This window comes from Calonectris borealis, chromosome 5 (genome assembly GCF_964195595.1).
Source record: "Calonectris borealis chromosome 5, bCalBor7.hap1.2, whole genome shotgun sequence".
Lineage (NCBI taxonomy): Eukaryota > Metazoa > Chordata > Aves > Procellariiformes > Procellariidae > Calonectris > Calonectris borealis.
In genome coordinates, this window is record NC_134316.1 from 40,984,182 (window position 1) to 41,004,742 (window position 20,561).

Here is a 20,561-nt window from a genome sequence, read left to right on the forward strand (position 1 = left end):
AGGTAACCAGGTCTCCCATTTCATTCTGGAGAGGGCCCACGTTTTCCGTAGTCTTCCTTTTATCCCTGACATACCTATAGAAGCTTTTCTTGTTGCCCTTGATGTCCCTGACCAGATTTAATTCTATCAGGGCTTTAGCTTTCCCAACCTGAACCCTGGCTGTTTGGACAATTTCTCTGTATTCCTCCCAGGCTACCTGTCCTTGCTTCCACCCTCTGTAGGCTTTCTTTTTGTGTTTGAGTGTGTCCAGGAGCTCCTTGCTCATCCATGCAGGCCTCCTGGCGTTTTTGTCTGACTTCCTCTTTGTTGGGATGCATCGCTCCTGAGCTTGGGGAGGTGATCCTTGAATATTAACCAGCTTTCTGCTTGTTAATTAATTAACCAGCTTTCTGCTTCTGCCAGAAGTACTGGATTTAAAAAAAACCAAACTCTTAGCTAATCCAATGATATAGACTGTGAAAGTTCAGTTTCATTTGCCAACTTTTCAGGGTTTTTTCATGACCTCCAACCTACAGGGGAGACAAAGCTGATACATGACGAGAAAGAAGCTTCACCTTCTTACTTGGAGAGAAGCCTGGTTAAAATATGTAACATCAGTGCCCCTGGACCATTGAGCTATAAAAACAAATAAATACACTTTAAGTAGTGTTGCAAAGGGATTCGTTGGTGTACTTCTGCTTTTTAAATTGATTTTTATAGGAATTCGATATTTGGTGCAAAAGAGATCCAAAAGAAATGCCCTACAGAGCCAAGAGACAGCGGTTTTGTGCAAGTGCATTGCTGCCCTCTCCTGGGGCGGATCAGATCTGCGCCCGTGTTTACACCACTCCGCAGATCTGAAGGGAGCTGCACCTCCAAGACGATCAGGACTGCCTTGGGAGCTCGAGATTTGAAACAAAAAAAAAAATTTAAAAAGTAGACCACACACACACACAGAATAAACGCAGCAAGTTATTGACCATTATATAAACTGTGATAATTCATTACCTTAAATGCTGCAGCAGTTTGTTCCTTCCTCCATGACCCAATGCAGGAAAACCCAAAAGTGATTTTCAGCATCAACAGCAGAGCTAGCCTGTGGGACAGCAGAATATTCCGAGAACTAAGACAAAACCAGCAACTTTCACATTCAAAAATACCTAAAAGCTTTGACATTCTGACTGCAGAACTACTGCAGTTCATAATGCAAAGAATAAGCATACAAAGTTACGTAGGCTCTTAATGCAATTACTTTGATTTCAGTGGCATTAGAACAAGGGTAAATTTCACTGCTGGACAAAATCCTGCTTTTGATTACCCTGCACAAGCCCGGGGTAATTCATGGGTCCAGGTACACCTCCATTTACCAAAGCTTAATGAGTTGCCTTATGTAAAGTAAGCTTCAACTGGCAGAATGCACAGTTTTAGCCCCCCAACAAGCATAAAATAAAATACATAGCTTAAGACTCAGCACAAAAAGAGTTCAAGCAAACTGATTTTAGTTTTCAGATGTGACTGCTAAGTATGAACACAGGTTCAGGTACTGCAGTTCAGCTGAAAGGCAACTCACTAAACTGCAATAAACCTAAGGCTATGTCCGAAGCATAAATTCTAATATTATTAACCAAGTTTGGTCTTCACAGAATGTTTTAATGCAATTTACAATTATATTTTAAACTTAACTAACAAACTAAGTAAATATAGCTTGAATGTATGTATTTAATGGACTACACAGGTATAAACCCAGTCCCTCAAATCAAATAAATAGAAAAAAGGCCAGAGCAAATGGAGGACACAACTTGATGGCAGAGTGCATTCTGCAGGCCAGGACGGCCTTGACCAGTCCAAGAACCAGCCGGAGAAGAGCAGCATTCAGTTGCAATCAGCCCAAGCACAGCCAATTCCACAAACCCAGACTGAAAACAACTGATCACGTAGCAGTTCTCAAACTGAAACTGCCCCATCTCTCTTGACCATAAGCTTCATGAAAGTTAACACTGTTGCGCAGTTGTAAAACATCATACGACTCTCAAACGTGAGTACAGCCTGCAAAACAAACTCAGCAATAGGAAGGCCTCAGCTAAGTAGTGGTATATCCAGTTTTTGGGAACACACTTCAAGGAAAGAAGTGTTCCCCATGGAAAGGGTCCAAAAAGGAAGCAGAAATGATCAAAGCTAAAAGTTGTCATCTGTAATAACCAAGTGAATTGGCATTCTTTAGCCACTCTTTAATCTAGAGAAAAAGACTCAAGTGGCACAGCACTACCAGTTTTCAAATATGTAATGTGGTTGCAGAGAGCAAGGTAATAAATTGTTTTCTCTATCCACAGAAGGCAGAAGGAATAGCAGTAATTGTTTTAAATTGCAGCAATAAGCATTCAGGTAACACATCAGAAAATCTTCCAGTGAGAGATATAATAAAATAATCAGAATAAACCAAACCAAAAGGCTTTAAGAAGAGGTTAGACAAACAACTGCTAAGGAACAATGTAGGGGTGGTGTGTGTATTTTATTTACATATTTAATTTAAATACATACATACATACACAGAAAACCAGTGACCTCTGAAATATCTTCCAGTCTATTCTTGTCTATGAATTTCCATAGTAAGTACATGCAGTACAAGTGAGAAAACAAATAATTTAACATATTTCTATCCCGATGGTAATTCTATTTCAGTGGAGTCAAACCCACAGCTTACAAGTGGCAGATTGGTCACAAAACCTGAAACATTGCCCGCTGGCATCAGAAATTAAAAAGATGAAACAAAGCTAACAAAAGAAGCAGAGTATAACGTTACTTGTAAAACATTAAACATTCTGAATTCCTACCTGCAAGCCAGCAAACAACAGGAAAAAAACATTGCCTAGAATCCTGTATAGATGTATCAGCATCAAATTTACATACAGGTCATCAAGTACCAATACCATATAAACCATCACTTTGAATCAAGTCTACACTAGCGACAGTATTAACAACAGTTCACAGAAAGGGCTGCTGATGCAGCTTTCTATAGGCACTTTTACTCTTCTCCTGTTATTGTATTACAGTTTAAAATTATCTTGTAGAAGCCAAAGATCAGTATCACTAAACCACTATGAGAAACAGGCCTAATCAACAAAAAATGCCTTAGAATTAAACCATGCTGGTGGTCTGCCTTGAATCACTTCTTCTGCAAAGAAATAGAGCTCACAAACTACACAAGCTGGAGGTGAATTCTCCAGCTGTTCATATCCTTAAAGCTGTACTTTCCTGGGCTATTTTTAACTATGCATTTTGAACTTAAAACACAGACCAACTGAGAAACAGAATAAAAGAATATCTCCCCAAAATTACTCTTCTGCCAAGTACCCATAGCAAACTTGTGCAAGGTCTAAACATTCAAAGGAGCAAGTAAAAATCCATTGCCTATTTTCCCAGTATAGGTATTCTCTTATTTAAAATTATTAAAGTGACAAAAAATCCCTAACTTTTTGGAAGGAAAAAGGCTAGAACCCTGCATTTCCACAATTTTTTGTGAACTATAGCTCATGTTTTGCTGCAACCTCCATCATCCATTACAGGAATAAATACTGGTTGTAATTAACTCCTAGATACTGTATAAGCAGGAAGGGGAGGAGGAAGGCCGCTATACAAAACCAGCTTAAGGACACCTTTAGTACAAGATTAAAAAGAGAAGGGGTTTCTTACAATGACTGCAAAGAGGTGGTAGTTACCACTACATCCTTTTGTTGTTCTTTCAGCTTTTGCTGACCAACTGAGGAGTGCTGAGCTCTTCCTGCTACTGACTGCGGCAGCCCCGAGTTTTTTCTTCCCCCTTGTCCATTTGCTGCCTATTTCCCAAAGCTGTCCCAGTACTAACGCCTCAGTATCACCCATCTAACTGTTTGTTGCCCAGCAGTAGAAGACTCAAAAAATATTTAAGCACCAAGGGGCCTCAGCTGGGACAGTCACTTTCGAGCCACCACTCTCTTCCCTAAATTCTTGAGAAATTTAGAGAGGTTGTAACAGCTTCCAGCTCCCCAAAGGCAAAGGATGGCCTTTAACCAACTAGGGACCCGGAGAAGGAAGCAGTGGCACCCCTTCAGTGGCCCCATCCCTCAGCAACACACATCTCTGCCTCCTTCCCCCACCGTGCCCTGCAAAGCCACTGCCTTCAATCCCAATTCGTGGAGGAAACAGAGCTCAACTACTGACCCTCCCCACTCTCTCCCCCACCACCGCCGAGCCTGCCTACCCGCTCTGCTCGGGAATCCCACCCCAGCAGCACCTCCCGCCTCTCTCACAGCCCCCGGCGCCCCACACACTGACCAGCAGCAGCGGAGGCCTGGCCAGTTCGCCCCCCTCACGCCAGCGGGGCCCGAGGCTGCCCCTCACACAGAAACACGCCCCTAGGCGCTGACCGGCAGCTCCCCTCAGGCACCCCCACGCGCTCCCGCCCCTCGGCCACCTGAAGGCTTCCACTTCTCTGCCCTGCGTTGCCTCCCTACCGCGCTAAACGACTCCTTTTTGCCAAAAACTCCATCCCTACACCCTCACGCTCCCCTATTCAAGTTTTATTTGCAGCGCACGGCCGCCCTACCCCGTGGCCACCGCAGCCCACACGGCCCGGCCCGGCCCCGCCCCGCCCAGCCTACAGCGTCCCGGGTAGCCGCAGCGCCCGCACCGCCCGGGACCCGCCCCCGCCCAACCGCCGCTGTGGCCCCGCCCTTCCGTGGGGCGCACGAGCCAGCTTGGCCTTCTGCTGTAGAGTAAGTGAGCCGTCCGTCAAGCGGCAGGCGCGGATGAGGACCAATCAGACGCGCCCATCGGGGCTTGGGCGGAGCCTTGGCGGCAGGGTGGAAGCGGCGAGGCCTGGCGCAGGGGACGGCGGCGGCGGTGAGCGGCCTGGGCGAGCCGGCGGGGGGTGCATGGCCGCGGTCGTGCCTCTGCCTTAGGGGCTTTTAGCTTCAGCGCGGCGGGGCGAGTCGTGGAGCCGGTCCCGGCTCAGCAGGGAAGTCGGCGGGAGTGAGGAGGCGCCCGAGGCGCAGGCGGTCAGCGGGCCTGGTCGCTTACAGATCCGTGGCTGGGGGTGCCGGCCCCGCGGGCCGGCCTGGCTGCCGTGGCGGGGGAGGCGCCCTCCGGCAGGCTGCCGCCGGCCGCCTGCTCGTACCGCCGAGTCCCCGCGGGAGCAGCGCGGTGCCTGGGCCCGGGGCGGCAGGCAGGCAGGCCCGCCGCGGGGGCGGGCAGGCCGCCGTTGGTCGCTTCGGTTTGTCCCCGTGTTGAGAGAGCCCCGCTGCTTGGGAGGAAGCGTATTGCCCTGGAAAGCTGGCGGCTTCAGCTCGGCTGTAGGACTTCTCCGCCCTGCGCCCGGGAGAACTTAGCAGGAGGATATTTACTAGTGCTCCATGCAGGAGGTCGTCGACACCGTACCGTGCTTATTTCAGCCTCCCTTCAAACGGCCGGTGGTGCTGTTCGTCTTTCTTTCCTTTAAGATCTGATGCTGTTTGGACTTGAAAGAGTTCCTCTTTAAAAGTAAATTACTTTCTTCAACGTGCCTCCTTGGTTTTGATCTTTAGGCGACCGCGAAGCTATTTGAAACTGGTTGAAAAGAGGCTGTGTTAAGAGACTGTCTTGTATGTTGGACCATTCCAGGCAAGCAGCATTGAAGTACTTTTTGGTTTATAGGTAGAAATGAAGAGAAATTACTGGAGAGGCAAAGAAAAGCATGGATGGAGCAATCGCAAGCACAGCTACCATCCCCATCGGTACAGAAGACCCAATCACAATAACTGTACTGAAAGGCAAGTATATGCGGCTTGTGCTTAGCATGGGTTAAGCCATTAGATATTATGCCTAATTAAATTTGCAGAATGGTGGCTATCTAGAACTGGGAGGGTTGCCATTTAAAAATCTAGTGGACAGTACTTCTGGTGTATCTGTCATCCCTAGTGGGAGTGGAATTGCATTGACTTCTGGAAATTTATCACATGTTCAAAACTGTATATTGATTTTAAACTGAGATGTGGTTCCATGAGCTACTCCTTTCAGGTGTGCCTGATTGTCCATAAACTCTTCATCGGTATGCAAAGATAGTTCAGGGAAGAAAAATGTTTGTAAGTACTTCATTCCACCCGCCCATTTATTTTATGCCTCAGTGTCTACTAGTGTAAAAACTGTCATTAAAAGATCTTCCTGAAAGTTTAAAAGCATGTTAAGTAATATGGGAATAATACCACATCTAGCAGATGGGGAAACTAAAACAAGGTCTCAGGAAAAATCCACTGCCTTGAAAACTGATTCTTTCAGGGAAGTACATTTTAAACTTTAGAACTTGTGTTTTGTGCTATTTTTGTGGCTCTTTCCTGTGTTGTTTCCTAAGTGCCTCTTGCAGGAATAAAAGAGGCCAATCCTTTGCTTTAATACTCTAAGCATTTTTTTAAAATGTATTTTTAGAGAAAGAGATACATACACATATGTATGAGTTGCTCCATTAGTTGTATTTGTGTAAGAAAAGTTAGGAATGCAAATGGGCCCTAATTCAGTGAATATAGAATTAAAAGGATTTTATTAAAGAGCTTTAAATTGAAGTGCTTGGGTTTGGTGTGGGGTGGTTTTCCCCTTGTAGTTTGGTTATGTTCTTTATTTTCAAAGTTGTGTAATCAAACAGCAATAGAGCTGGTATTAGAACTAGAATTTGTCGTTTTGTTTTCAATAAATTACAACTCTTGCGAAACATCTTGGCCTAAAGTTTTTAAGATGATGTGTAATAAGACCTGTCTTAAAAAGTGAGGATTGTACTGATGATTCAGAAAACATCCCAGTAGAATTTTGCTTATCAGTACTAAATATGCCCATTTAAATTACTTCAAAAAGAAGAAAGCTGCAGGTACCCTGTTGACTGCAATGTTTAGTACAAAAGCAGACACTTTTTTTTCTTGGAGTTTTCATTATACTTTTGTTTATTTCGCATGTTTCTGAACTTCCTCAACTAAATTCTTGTCATGAAGAGGATGGCAAAATATTTTTGACCTGACATCAGTGTTTTACCCACACTGTCTGTTGCTTTATGCTGTGAAGACTTACATGCTTTCAAGGGTGGGCTTTTCTTTTAATCAGGGGATATGGTAAAAAGCCCAGAATTAATCTTTCACTGAAAAGAGTTGAAGGCACTTGCAGAATCAGCAGCCACCTCTAATGTTTTAGCAAGTAATTAAGACTTTTAAGATGTTGGTATCTCTAATGTTATTGAGAGATTTTTAAGCTGAATATTTTTACTGTTTTATTTTCATAGTTTAATGTATGGTGATATACGCAGTGTACTTATCACAGCCCTGCAAAATTGTACTCCATTAATGTCAATAACAAGCTGCTTTCCAGATTCTTTGTGGGAAGGATGTCTAGGACAATTGTGAGCCTGTCTTGAAGGCAGTGCTATTTTTTTAGGCCAGAACAGGAGGAACCACAGACCCCAGTGAATGCAGGCCCCAGCAGCAGTGGAGGTTCTTCTTCATGCAGTTTAACACAGAACTCTGTAGTACCAGGTAAGAGACCATGTTTACAGGTCAAAAATCAGTGTCTATATGCTGATTGTATGAAAAAAGTAGTAACAGCTGCATTAATAGTATGGTGTTAATGGAAGGATATAAGCAGTAAAGTTTGTAGAGAAAAGTAACATCAAGTGATATAAAAAGATGTAGTAAGTGAGGATTAGACAGCAGGGCCAAGTACACTTTCAGGCCCCCAAGTGCTTCTCATGTTTGAAAACTTGTGTGCTTAGCCAAGCTGATAGAAACTGAAAAAACAGAATTCTCTTCCTCCCTCCGGAAATCTTGCTTTGGGAAGAAAATGAACTTTGTTTCTTTTCTCATATATGATGAAGATGTTATGAAGTACATCTTGCAATAGAAATATTGAATAAGCAAAGGAAATAAGAGAGCATATAAAAAATCATAACTTGCATCCAGTTATTCAGTCTTTTAAAACCACAACGATCCACCACTTAGGGAGGTGGGGAAATCATCTGTCTTTATGCCTTCAGTGTGTTTTGTAGTCTGTAAGAAATATACTCTGGCTAAATGTTTGATTATCAGGGAGTTGACTGGTGAAACCAGACTTGATGCAGTAGCAATGCTATTGAGGAAGATGTCCTGTTTGCATTCTGGTTTCCTGACTCATTAAACAACCCTAGCAAAAGCTAAGCCTGTGGGAACATATATTTTTCCACAACAGGAGAGTCCTGAAACACCACTGACTCTCTAACCTCTTAACAACAGACAAAGTCAGAGTTTAAAGAGACCTTTTTTGTATATCACCCTTTTGTGCTTAAGAGGTTGTGAGCATGTTAGGAGATGTATCCTGCAAAGCATTTATTGCTGTGTAATTAGATTCTGTATACTAAATGCAGTGTGTTTTTATGATCCTTACTGATTCATTCACTAACTTCGTATTTTTGTTGACATGAATAAATCTTGGTCACTTGTTACTAAGCTGAAACCTAAAAGATGCTGACAAGGAGCTGAATTGTAAGCAGCAGCAAAAAGAGGTTACTTCAAATGCAATTTCTGGTAGTAGTAAAGGTTTAAATAAAAACTCTTGAAATTAAGATGTTGACACTCACCTCTTCTGAATAAAATCCCTTGTCTTGAGACAACGTACCATTATGAATCTATCAAAGCATTTTGCCTGTCTGCCTCTGTGAATTTACCTGGGCAGTGAAGCAAAAATTGAATGTTTCTCTCATCCCAGTTCATCTTTGGAAGGAGCCTCTGTGTATTGTCCAAATGTACTCTTGATTGTATCTAAATCTCTCCCATGTGTTGAAGAAAAAGTGGCTTGTTCTGAGAAGTGAATCACTTTATTTTGGTTTGGGAGATATTTTGTTATCAATGGGGTTTTTTTGTTTGTTTGATTGGGACTGCCCTACCTAGTCTCTTAACCAGGAGTGTCCCCTCATGATTGATTTATAAAGACAGGTGATTTTTGTTCTGCAGCAAAACCTTTCCTCTCTGCTTCTCTGATCTGTCTGAATTTCACCTTGGTCAGTTGTGACATCCCTTCTGTACCTGTGTGACGGCACTGCATTTGAAAACTATAAATAATCTTTTTTTTTCCTTTAAGTGGCTGTCATCTGTTCCTAGTCTGTATATCATGCTTGGGACCTGCTGGGTGCAAGAGCTTTGAGCCTCGTGACTCTGACATTCCCATGAAGATCTGGGATGTCAAAGAGCAATAAAGAAATTTAGTTATCCATCTGATTTTTGCCTGGGTTTTGCCCCTTTTTTCTTTTCAAGAACTGCCGGGATTTTACTATGACTCAGAAAAGAATCGCTATTTTCGCCTACTGCCTGGACATAATAACTACAACCCACTCACCAAGGAGAGCATTCAGTACAAGGCGATGGAATGCAAAAGACTGAGACTGTTAGAAGAGGAAGAAAAACAAAAGAAGGTACGTTCTGAAAAAGATTGCAATTAGGCCTTATTGTACTCTGGCCCAGGACAGATTATAACCTAAAGCCTTTCAATTCTGACTGTGGTACAGTTCCCAAGCTGTCTGAAGAAATGAAAATTTCTTTTTGCCGAGAATTTATAGTCCTTGAAGCCTTTTGTTTGGCTGTTCCACACAGGAATGAAAGCAAGTCATACAGACAAAAACCTCATAAAGAGACAGGAACTGTGCTCAGAATTGCAGATTGTCCAACAGTTAGACTTAAGTCAGGACATTGGATGCCAGGTTTCAAATCTCTGCCTTTAATTGGCAAAGTGGGGTCTTGATTTTAAGTTTTCCGCATGTTCTATAAATGTATTGATCATATTCCTGGACCTTGAAGAAACAATACTAATGATATTTTGTGGAAACAGCTTTTTCATGAAGAATTTTTTTGGACAGGTAAAATCAAGGGGGGTCTTATGTTTATGCCTGGAAAGCCTGTATGCTTTTCATCATAAAGTGTTACAGCAGAGTTAATGCTGATGCTGCATATTGGTAATCTGGGTAAAATACCTGATAAGGATATTTTATAATGACCTGAAAGCCATGTCTTATAACTTCACAAGTCATAGCTCATGCACTGTCGTTTGGAAGAAGTGAGCAGTATTTTTCTTCTTAGGTAATGAAGTTTTCACTTCAACCAGCTATTCAGCTCCTCTGTGAAAGTACTGTGAAAGTGCTGCTGGTGGTTTGGTTTTGGCTTTTTTTTTTTTTTTTTTTTTTGGGCTGGTTTATGTGTTTCCATAAGCAGTTTAGGTTTCATAGATACCAAAGAGCTGCTGGCCATGTTACTGTTAATGGGAACTGTGGATATACATCTCTTCTCAAAATCTGGCTATTGAATCAGACATCTGAATTAGGCTCCCAGATAAGAACATTTTGACTTTTAAATACTTGCTTTGTCAGAGCATTATCAAAAAGATTTCTTACTCCGTAACTCTGCGAAGTACTCTATCCTTTGGTCTCCCCAGAAAGCGTTTGCATGAAATTTTAAAAAATGATGAATGGAAAAGTAGTTTAGTGCAGCAGTAGGACTGCACAGTTAGTAGCAGTCTTGATGTGATAGAAAGTTTTGCTGTATAATAAGAATTTAAGGTGTTATATTGAAACCAGAAGGTGACTTCACACCTCAAGGTGGTACTGCTGATTACGTCAAGCAAAACCAATGGCTGTTGTTCTTTGGTTTGGTTTTTTTTCCCCCCCCCCCTCCAGTTTTTGTATTTATAGAAGCACCCCACATCTCACAGGAATATATTCTGGTCTCTTTCTTGTCTGCTTACTGTAGTAGACCGGGGAGATAGTGCTGGGATGTGTTTTATAGGCATTCTGAAAATGTTAATGTATGTAGGCTAGAGGAAAAAGTTACCTAAATATCCCAGACATTTAAGACACACAGCCATGCTTGAATTGTAAACAAGCAAATACCTGAGTACACTTTCATGTTCTCTTCCAGAAAACAACAAGGGCTGGACTGAACTCATCTGTGCTGTTACAGAAACGGCAGCTGGGTTTGCTCAGCCCCACAAGTTATTGCAGGTACAATGATTTGATTTGTCTTCTGTTTGCAATACGAAGTTCTGCTATTAGTTCAACAGTTCCTATCAGATTTTCTGCATTTCTTATTGTACCACTAAGTGTACCACTTAGGATGAAGAGGAACTTACTACTTATAATAAAAAAATAGTTATATTCTTTTATAATCAGAGTACTAAAGTGATGAGAATTCAAGTGAAGAAGAGGTTTCCCATGCAGATAACTGGAGTTTAAAACTTCAGCTTTTTTTTTTTCTATATATGCTGTTTTGCCACATTGTGCTTTATGAATACAGTGCAGCTTTTCTTTGGATGAATGCTCTTCAACTGACATGACCGTTCCCCCTGCCGCCCATTAGAATAGCTATGCTCAGATTCAGTAACAGTGCAGAAGGCAAGTTACTCACTTGCTATGCTGTTGTTTCTGCTACTGAAGATGTGCTGGGCTTCAAAATAACGGGATGAAATTCCATGAATGTGAAAGATGCACATGTTCATGGGTTATGTAAGTGAAATTGCAGCATGCTAGTTGTTCAGGCATTTTTATCTTCTGTGATTGAGAAGCAGTTATGGGTATCCTATCCAGAATTATTTTCATTGGCATTAAACCCAGGCTTTTGTGAATTCTTCTCTCTTCTCCCCCTGCCCTCTCCCCCTTCTTTTACAGGCTGGTCCATGAACTAAAAGTGAACTGTATGCAGAGGAGGAAGATAGAAATTCACAGTCCGGATTCCTCAGTTGCTGGAACCAACAATTTTAAAATAATTGTGGTATGTTATGAGAACTGTTAAGTCTTTAGGATAAAGAGAGCCCATCTTCAGTGAAAATTCAGGATCTTGTAATCAAATCCCATAGGTCAAATTTTTCTTTCAAAGGTGCATTATTCCTGTTGTGTCAGTTCTCAAAATCTGTGGTCGGTAATTTTAAACAGATAGGAGGAGGCTGTTCCTTTCCTAGAAAGGAAAATGATGAAAAGGTTGGATATGAAAGTGGTATGGGGTTTGTTTGGTTTGGTTTTTTTGAAGCTGATCAACATGTTCTCTTGGAAGTAAACAGGAGTTGAGTGCATAATTAGTGTGGGGCAGGGAGGAGTGGAGAGGATTAAGAGAAAGAAGAAGAAAATGGGAGAGAAGAATTTGGGGAGCAGCAAAGTCTGTGGTCCAGAGAGTCTATGTAAACCTCAGTAATCATATTGCATCTCATGATCTGAAGGCAGTTTCTACTGGTTTTGATGGTACTGCACATGCAGGAGAGGTGTCTGGAGCAAATATCTTCCATAGTCTATGTAGGAAGCTCTCCAGGACCAGCTCCTGGCCTTGTAAACAGAGCACTGCACAGGTAGCTGAAGCCAGAAGGGAGTCAGAAACTTAGTGTCATAAAAGAAAAGTTGAAATGTAGCATCAGCCTTTTTGCTGTGATTCAACAGCAGGAGAATTCCACGTTCACTTTTGATAAGATGTAAATTTTTGTTTTGAGTCCTCTGCCAATACCAGTCTGTGCTTACTAATCAGCCAGAGTAAGTGTCTAGAACTGATATAATTGGAAAGAGTCTTTGTTACGCGAGATCCAAATCCTTTTCTTACTCATGTTTTTTCTGTGCATGCATATAAAAAGGATGGCCACTGTTTTTAGAGATGAATGGAAAGCAGATGGTGTTAAAGGGATCAGAATTAATGTGTTGTTTCATTTTAGACCTAATGCAACTCCCTCAAGCTGTTTTTTCCTGCAGGTTTCCAGTAAGTGTGACCAGTAAGTTTTTATTTTACAGGCAGATGTTGCTTGTGAACGGATATTCACCGTGAACGATGTAGAGCATGGAGGATGTAAATATGGTATCATCAACCTCAGTGGTTTGGGGAAGGAGTCTCTCACTGTGGAGATGTATGACAACCTCTACTTCACAAACCGCAAAGTACTGTGTTCTGTTCCTGCTTTCTTCAGTTATTGCATTCTTAGAACGCTGTTCCTTGGGAGGCAGAGGTGGAACTGCATGAGGGTTGGGGAGGGGGTTAGGAGGAGAGAATGGCAGAATCTAGCAATGTGAAGCTTGGATAAATGCACGATCACAGTAAACTTGTCTCTGAAAGTCCTCAGTACCAGTGTGACTTCTCAGGAACGTTATGCTACAATTGGAACGGAAGACTATGTAGAAGTACCGTCTTCCAAGGATAGTGCTTACTTCGGAGTTGCACTTGGCCATAGCTGACAAAACTGATGTTGAGGGCCAGAAATTACTAAGACTTGAATGCTTCTTTCTTAAAAATAATTTTGGGAAAATGTGTTTATCCTTGAACATGAAGAATATTTATAACAGGCTTTCATAATCTCTTCATGCTCAGATTCTTTTAAGGATGATCCCTTAAATAATAGGATGTGCTTGGTGCCTCAGTCAGTGTTTGAACAGACTTCTCAATGCTGCTCGGTCATCTACATTTAAGAGGAGTATGAAGCTAAAATGCTCGTAACCCATTACTGGGCTATTTAGTGGGCTAAGCAGGTGTGCCCAGCAGAGTTTTATGTCGTCTTTGCATGGAAATACCCTTTCATGAATTGAATAAGAGATCACAAAAATAGTATGTCTTCTTGTGTCTGAAGGTGAATTCTGTGTGCTGGGCATCATTGACTCATCCAGATTCTCACGTTTTATATCCTTTTTAAAAAAGCAAAATTTCAGTTCAGCTTTCACAAGTCTTCATCATGCTGCACAGAATAACTAACTTACAGGAAGACATTTCATGTAGTTGCCCCAGAAATTAAGTTTTCTGGAAACAGAGAAAGCTTATAAAAATTGAAAGATGTTGGAGCTAGTGAAACAGATGTATGGTTCTGTTATAGACATATGTAGAGTTGTTCCAGTGTAATAGTAGGTGAAAGACCATGTTTCCTGCCCTGGAGACTTCCCACTTCATTAATAGTGTAGCTGCCATATCCAAAATTATCTGATGTTTAGAAACTGCCTGGGGCAAAAGAGCAAGAGAAGAGGGTTAAGGCAACTAACTTTCTCTTTTAAGTGGTCCTCTTTGAAAGTGGGTTGGTTTGTTTCTGTTGGAAAACCATCATCATATTAGTTGGGGCGAGAGGAGAATGGAAGCAATTCGTTGGCATCATGCTCTGCAAGTTTCAGAGCATGTTCTGCAGATCTGTCTCAGAAGAAGAGGAAGGTTGATGGTATAGTAGGGGAAGCAGTAATGGACAATGCAGGATCCAGAAGAGAGGAAGAAAAGGGGATTTTAACGTGGGAGATGGCAGGCAATGGATGTGCCAGTAAAGTGCCAAAAGAGAGAAAATTATACAGAAATGTATGTAATGGCTTATGGGAAAAGCCAAGCGATTCAGGACTGATCCAGAAGGTGGCAGGAGTTCATCAGGCTTTCTCACAGCTGGTTACGAATTGGGGATTGTTTGTTTTGGTTATTTCTTGCTTTCCTCTAGTCAGGTCACAGATTTACCCCACTGAACTTGAAATGCAGCTTTCAAATCCTATTTATACCTGGTATAATCTTTAGAAAGTATTTTAATGTAATCTAAAGTGAGTCTTCCTTGCCTCCCCAATGTGTGCTCCCCTTTTTCCAACTTATCTCCATGAAAAACAGATCTATATTAATGCAGTGTCATCAGCATGTAAAGGTGAGAAGAATGATCCGTATAGACCATGCGGTTTTTTCCCATCACTAGACAGATGCCTTAGTATTCCTCTTATCTTGTCTTTCTGTAGTGAAAATACACAAGCAAGAATGGGAGTTCTTTCTAGCTCTTTCCTGTGAAAGAAATGAAGAGTCAAGACGTAATTGTAAACTGTAAGGCACATTAAAGGTCTCAAAGGGAAAGTATTGTGAGCTGTGGCTGTATCGGAACATCTTGCTTTTCCCAGCTATAAATATGAGGCAGCCTGTTCCATTCTGGGGAGAAATCTTTGTTTTCCTTAACTCACTTCAGCAAGCTGTGTCTCATGGGAATTGCAGAAACACCAGGCTGTGCCAGTCTGCTTCCAGCATCATTGTTCAGCAGCACTAACCCAGGTAGGGTGTTTTTGTTGGGTTTTTTCCTCCAATTTTCGATAGCAGTTACCGTATGAAAAGGGCACAAAGGAAAGATTATTTCCGCACTTTTCTTCAGTAGCTGGTGAGACTGTTGTATTCTTGTAAAACTTGAAAGTCTGAAACGGCTTAAGAAGTGAACAGATAAAAGAAAAGATAAATTCTTACCTTAAGAATTAATTAACAAGCAGTATTCAAAGCACTAGTTTATTTTTAACTGCTGATGACGTAGTACTTGACTGTGGCAGAAGAACACCTCACTTGTAAACGTTTGGGATTTTTCATGAGTAGCTTGGCCTGTAACTGATACTCAGAAGCTGCACACAAGAAGTACTCAAATTTCCTTATAGACTCTCTAGAATCATTGCAGAATCCCTTCTCATAGTAGCTCTCAAGTATGCTCAGTGGCTTAATCAAAGGTGGAAGGCTGGTAAATGTCTCAGCCCATAGCTCCTTGTACAAGCTCATGCTCACTTGTGTGTAAGCTTGATTGATTTAGAGAATCCTATGTCTTAAGTCTGATGGCTGTAGCTGTATCTTTATTTGTTTGTTCAAAGTTCTTGGGGGCAGGACTTTATTAATTGGACTTTATTGATAGATGTCAGATGCTTCTTCAGGCCACACAGTACAGTCCACTATCCTGGTTTCCATTCAGACGTGATCAGTTAAGGTTATACAGAGGAAGTCTGTGATAGATAAGAGTTATGGACCTATTTTAAAATTTTAATGTCATGCTATTTATGCAGCCATTAAAAAAAAAAATGCGTAGCGTTAGCATGAACTTGAAGAGTCACTGAAGATGGATGGCTGCTAGGCCAGCATGCCCAAATGCTTTCTAGAACATTTTAAGCCCTTCACCATAATCAGATGCCCTGAGTTCCACCAAGGTCCTCCTGTCTAGTATTTCCTATTGACTGTTTTAGGTATTTCCAAGTTTCTTGGCTTATTTCACTCTGCTAAATTGTTGGTTTGAGGGAACCTTGCTAAGTAGATGCTGGGAGCAAAGTAGAACTTAACCTGTCTAAAACCATGTTTTAGACATTTCACCTGGGCTGCCCGACATATGTATGATCACGGTGGATGTGCCATGAAGGAAGTGAAAACTGAGGACTTAAAATTTATGTCAATTAGTAGACTTTGTGCAGGAGCTATGTGAGTAGGGGTCAAATCTAGGATATTGTTACTTACTCAAACCTTTTTTTTTTTTTTTTTTTAGTAGGCAGGCCAAGAACTTACAGGTTAGGCTTTGGCTAATCTATAGCTTATAAAGTAAATGTTTTGTGTTTCTAGCCCACTTATCTTTAAAAAAATGGCTGGCTTAGTGCTGTAAAGCAAGTGTTATTTTTCTCTTTCCTGCCATGATCAGCCCTCTGAGAGATTTCAGAATCTCTCACAATCATCTAATCTATATAGACTATAAGTCTTTAGCTTACAGTCATGAAGTCCCACTTTTGTTTTCTGTCTCTTGAGTAGCACAGGGACACTAGCTGGGTAACATTTTCTCTGCTTCAGATTGAAAAGTTGAAAGAAGTATGGAAATCCGGAGAAGCTTTCTGAACTACCTCACATTTTACGGATGCTTCATGTGTTGCTTGTCTCTCCTAGGAGATCGACCTGGAATGCTGTGCAGCTTCAAGATATCCACTGCCTGGTCCTGTGCTTGGTGCCTGAATCCCCAAGCAGACAACTGCTTCAGCACAGGTGATCTGCAAGGCTAGGAACCCCATCTGTCTCAGTGAGAAAGACTTCTTGCATTAATCTCCCAGCTGCTACCCAAATTACAGCTAAACAAACATAATCTGTCTTCCTTAGGCCTGACACGACGAGTTCTTGTGACCAATGTAGTGACAGGGCATCGACAGACATTTGGAACCAGTAGCGATGTATTAGCACAACAGTTTGCCACACAGGTAAAAAGGACCATACACCCTTCGCTTTTTCAGAGCACTGCTGCATTGGTGGGCTTTGTGTTCTCTTTGTGGTGGGACTCATGACGCTGTACGTAAGGTTGTGATTACAATTACTGTTGGATAGCTGTTCCACAACAGAGCTGCTGTGGTCTGATGCTTGCACATAATTGAGTAGCCACAGAAAGATTAACTGGTTTCAAATTCTGGCAACAGGGGTAATTTTTGTTAATTGTACAGAGGTAAAAAGGAAATGAAGGAAGTACAAAGAGCACAGTAATAACGCGTTGTAAAATTGTTTTGTTTTTTGCAAATGACCTCAACACTCAGTGTATTGTCTTCATCAAGCAGAAGAAAACTTCTATAAAATACTAATGGACTTGTTCACAAAGATTTAGTGAAGAAGAGTAAAATCAGAATATGAGAATTCCAGTTCCTGTTTTGCTGTTACGTTAGACTAAAGTTTCTACTTACCTAGCTGAACTTTTAAAGTAAATAGCTGAGGTTTGAATGGAACTAATGAGTTGGCTGATGAAAAATGTTGCAGTGTGTAATAAAAATTCTGGTTCTTAATATCCATGTTAATAAAATAATTTGACAACTGCACCAGCGAGCTCAAAAGCTTGACATAGCTTCTGTCTGTATAACTTGTAAGATCCTTTCAGATGTTACACAGTACGCTTCTTTCTCTTGGATTCTTCCAGACCCCCATGCTGTACAATGGCTGCCGTTCAGGTGAGATTTTCAGCATTGATGTGCGTCAACGCAACCGAAAGGGCCAGAGCTGGAAAGCAATTCGTCTCTTCCATGACTCAGCAGTTACATCTATTCGCCTTCTTGAGGCTGAACATTATCTTATGGCAGCAGATATGGCTGGAAAGGTACGGTTTTGTGGTGTTTAGGGTATTAGGTTCCTTTTAGTATCTGGGCATTGACAGGTGCTTATCCCACTCCGGCGGGCGGATGCCTGTTCTTTGGGGCGGTAGTATGGAACTGGGTGGTAGTCCCATATATGGTCCTCTTCCAGATTCACTTATTTATCAACCATCAAGTACTCTCTGCCTTGTTAATATATCCTCTTTCAAACAATTACTTCAACTTGCAGATAAAACTGTGGGATCTGAGAACAGCAAAGTGTGTGAAACAGTACGAAGGTCATCACAATGAATATGCTATTCTACCTTTGCACGTAAATGAGGAGGAAGGACTTCTTACAGCAGGTGGGTTGACTTTTTTCCCCTCTACTTGTAGAGTGCATGGCAGTAATTTTCTTATGCCTGAGGAGCGTTTCTTAGCTACAGCTGTTGGAAGTTGTAAAGCTGTTAATTCTTTAAAATGCAGAAGAAATTTAGCATTAGACATACTGTAATATACGATGAAAATTAAGAAAGAATGTTAAGGATGCACACCTACTGTTATCACTCCTCACTCCTGTGTAGCGCTTAACAGCTCTATCTGCTGTGTCCTGGCAAAAGTCCCATTATCCTTTCCACAGTGCATCTCGAGTAGAGCAGAAAACATTTGATTTTGAAATTCAGGGAAACAATGTGTAAACAGGAGACTTGGTGAGAATTTTATATAGAGACTAAAGATGGTGTATATGGTGATTTGGTGCTTAAGTGGGTAGTCTGCTGATGGACTGAAGCGTTGGCATGTAAGCATAACTCCTTGTAAACTGTCTATACCGCTCGGATTCACTTTGAATATACTCGGCTACAGTCTGAGGGGTTTTTTTTTTATTATTTTATTTGGGGTCGGGGGAGGAAAGCTAGCAATAAATGAAGCAAAGTATAGCCAAATTTCACAATGTCACTGTAAACATAGCGACCTCCTCTCCTTGGATTTGTCAGTAAGTGACAGAATAATGAGAAGAATTCTTGTTAATTTGACAGTGAGGTTTTTCTCCCCTTTTTGGCTTAGGAGCTTGAAAATGAGGAAAGCACTCTAAATACTGATTTATCATACCTTTTACTGCCTAATAGGAAACGCACGTTTTTCCCACTTTTGCAGTATTCACTGTAGAATTTCTGTTTCTTAAAGTATTGAGCACTTTGCCACTGGTATGCATAGAAATGGTCAGGGTTTTTTCCCCATAGAGCTTCCGCTTCTGTGATGTTAATCTTGCAGAGCCATGTAAAGTATTTTTTGTGTGATGTTGAATTCTGGTGTCCTTTCCTTTCCAGTTGGTCAGGATTGCTACACCAGAATTTGGAGTCTCCAAGATGCCCATCTGCTTAGAACCATCCCTTCTCCCCACCCATCCTCCAAAGATGCCATTCCCAGTGTGGTGTTTTCTTCAAGACTTGGGGGTAGCCGAGGAGTTCCTGGCTTACTCATGGCTGTCAAACAGGATCTCTACCACTTCTCCTATAACTGACACAATATTCTCCTCAGACCTGGTCTACAAAGCTGCCAGCCTATACATGATTTCAAAACTTTTGCACCAGTCACCACACTGTTGAGTCACTATGTGCTGCTGTTGCATCTGCTTTACCCATGAAATTCTGAACCTCCTTCAGCAGGTTCAGCGAATCTTGCTGTGTACATCTCAGACATCTTGTAAATAAAAGCTGAATGCTGATTAACTTCTTGGGCAATATTCAGACTCTTCGAAATCTAGCTATAAGCTTTGAAAAGCTGGTAGCACACAGTAAGGGCTTGACTCATGCTAGCTGAGTTTGCTGTCAAAAGGCTGCTCTAACTTAATCCTACTTTGGTCATTTAACAACTTAGCTGTGGTTACGTCTACATTAGCAAGTAGGCTGGTGCAACAGATGGATTAGCAGAGTGAAGTAGCTGGTGTTGAGAAGCTGACACTGTAGGTGTTCTGGGGCTTTGTCTGGAGTAGCTTTGGTCTGGGTCCCTGCATCAACCGTCTCTATACATCTGTGGTTGGAAGCAGTCCAAGGAATAGCTGTTTCCCCACTCACATTGTCAGCCCTTTGAGCTGGGCCATGCTAAACTTTGTCCTTTTCAGATGACGGTAGCATGCCACTGCCCTGCCACCGTTCCCTTTAAAAGGCAGCATGTGCAGAACAAAGCCCCTTTCCTTGTCCAGCAGCCAGGCTGAATGTCCCTGTTAATTTATCATAGCGTTTCCTAACCAAGTCCACACCCCTGACTTGGAGTTCGGTCAGCGGTCTGGAATGGCAGGCTTGCTTATGCAGCTGTAGCAGGAGACAAGCCCAGCCTGGACAGATCACATCCTCTGGGATATGAGATCACCTGTGCTTTTGCATACAGAGGTACAACTGGGCCCTCAGCTGTGAAGTTGTAGGTCATGGTAATTGGATGACACTTCAGGAGCCTGTACCTGTATTTGAGAATAATTATCATCCCATGGAGCCTCATTACCTCCAGCTCCTTGCTGGTAACCAGTCTAGGTTGGGCAAGACCATCCTGCAGCTAGCATATGTAGGAAGCACTGACAAGATCAGGAATCTACAGGGGGTGAAGGCCCTCATGAACTAGGTGGGGCTACTGATGGCCTTCACAGGAAAGAGATGCTGCACTCAAGTTTTCTAAAATTCTTAGTAAAGGAATGCAGGAACCACCTTTCCATCCTGGGATCCACTTAGAGCATTCAGATGTACAACTGTCACCAGAGATGCTACTTCCCCTGGGGTCCTGCCAG

At 42.0% G+C, this 20,561-nt stretch overlaps 1 protein-coding gene across 6 annotated transcripts; it reads left to right on the forward strand.

The window, feature by feature from the left end:
- Positions 1–4,753: 4,753 nt before the first annotated feature.
- On the forward strand, positions 4,754–19,512 carry DCAF4 (DDB1 and CUL4 associated factor 4). Of its 6 annotated transcripts, none has more exons than XM_075151989.1 (14): positions 4,754–4,857; positions 5,647–5,762; positions 7,405–7,502; positions 9,252–9,409; positions 10,905–10,987; positions 11,651–11,753; positions 12,752–12,895; positions 13,579–13,628; positions 14,923–15,002; positions 16,626–16,721; positions 16,833–16,930; positions 17,632–17,808; positions 18,033–18,147; positions 19,111–19,512. In XM_075151989.1, exons 2-14 carry the CDS (start codon positions 5,653–5,655, stop codon positions 19,302–19,304), a joined length of 1,506 nt encoding a protein of 501 aa, XP_075008090.1. In that variant the 5' UTR covers positions 4,754–4,857; positions 5,647–5,652; the 3' UTR covers positions 19,305–19,512. The 6 variants fall into 6 exon arrangements, with proteins under 6 accessions (XP_075008090.1, XP_075008093.1, XP_075008092.1 ...); XM_075151991.1 differs by lacking the exon at positions 4,754–4,857 and adding an exon at positions 4,864–4,976 and having other exon boundaries at positions 5,651–5,762; XM_075151990.1 differs by lacking the exon at positions 4,754–4,857 and adding an exon at positions 4,996–5,493.
- The last annotated feature ends 1,049 nt before the right edge of the window (positions 19,513–20,561 follow it).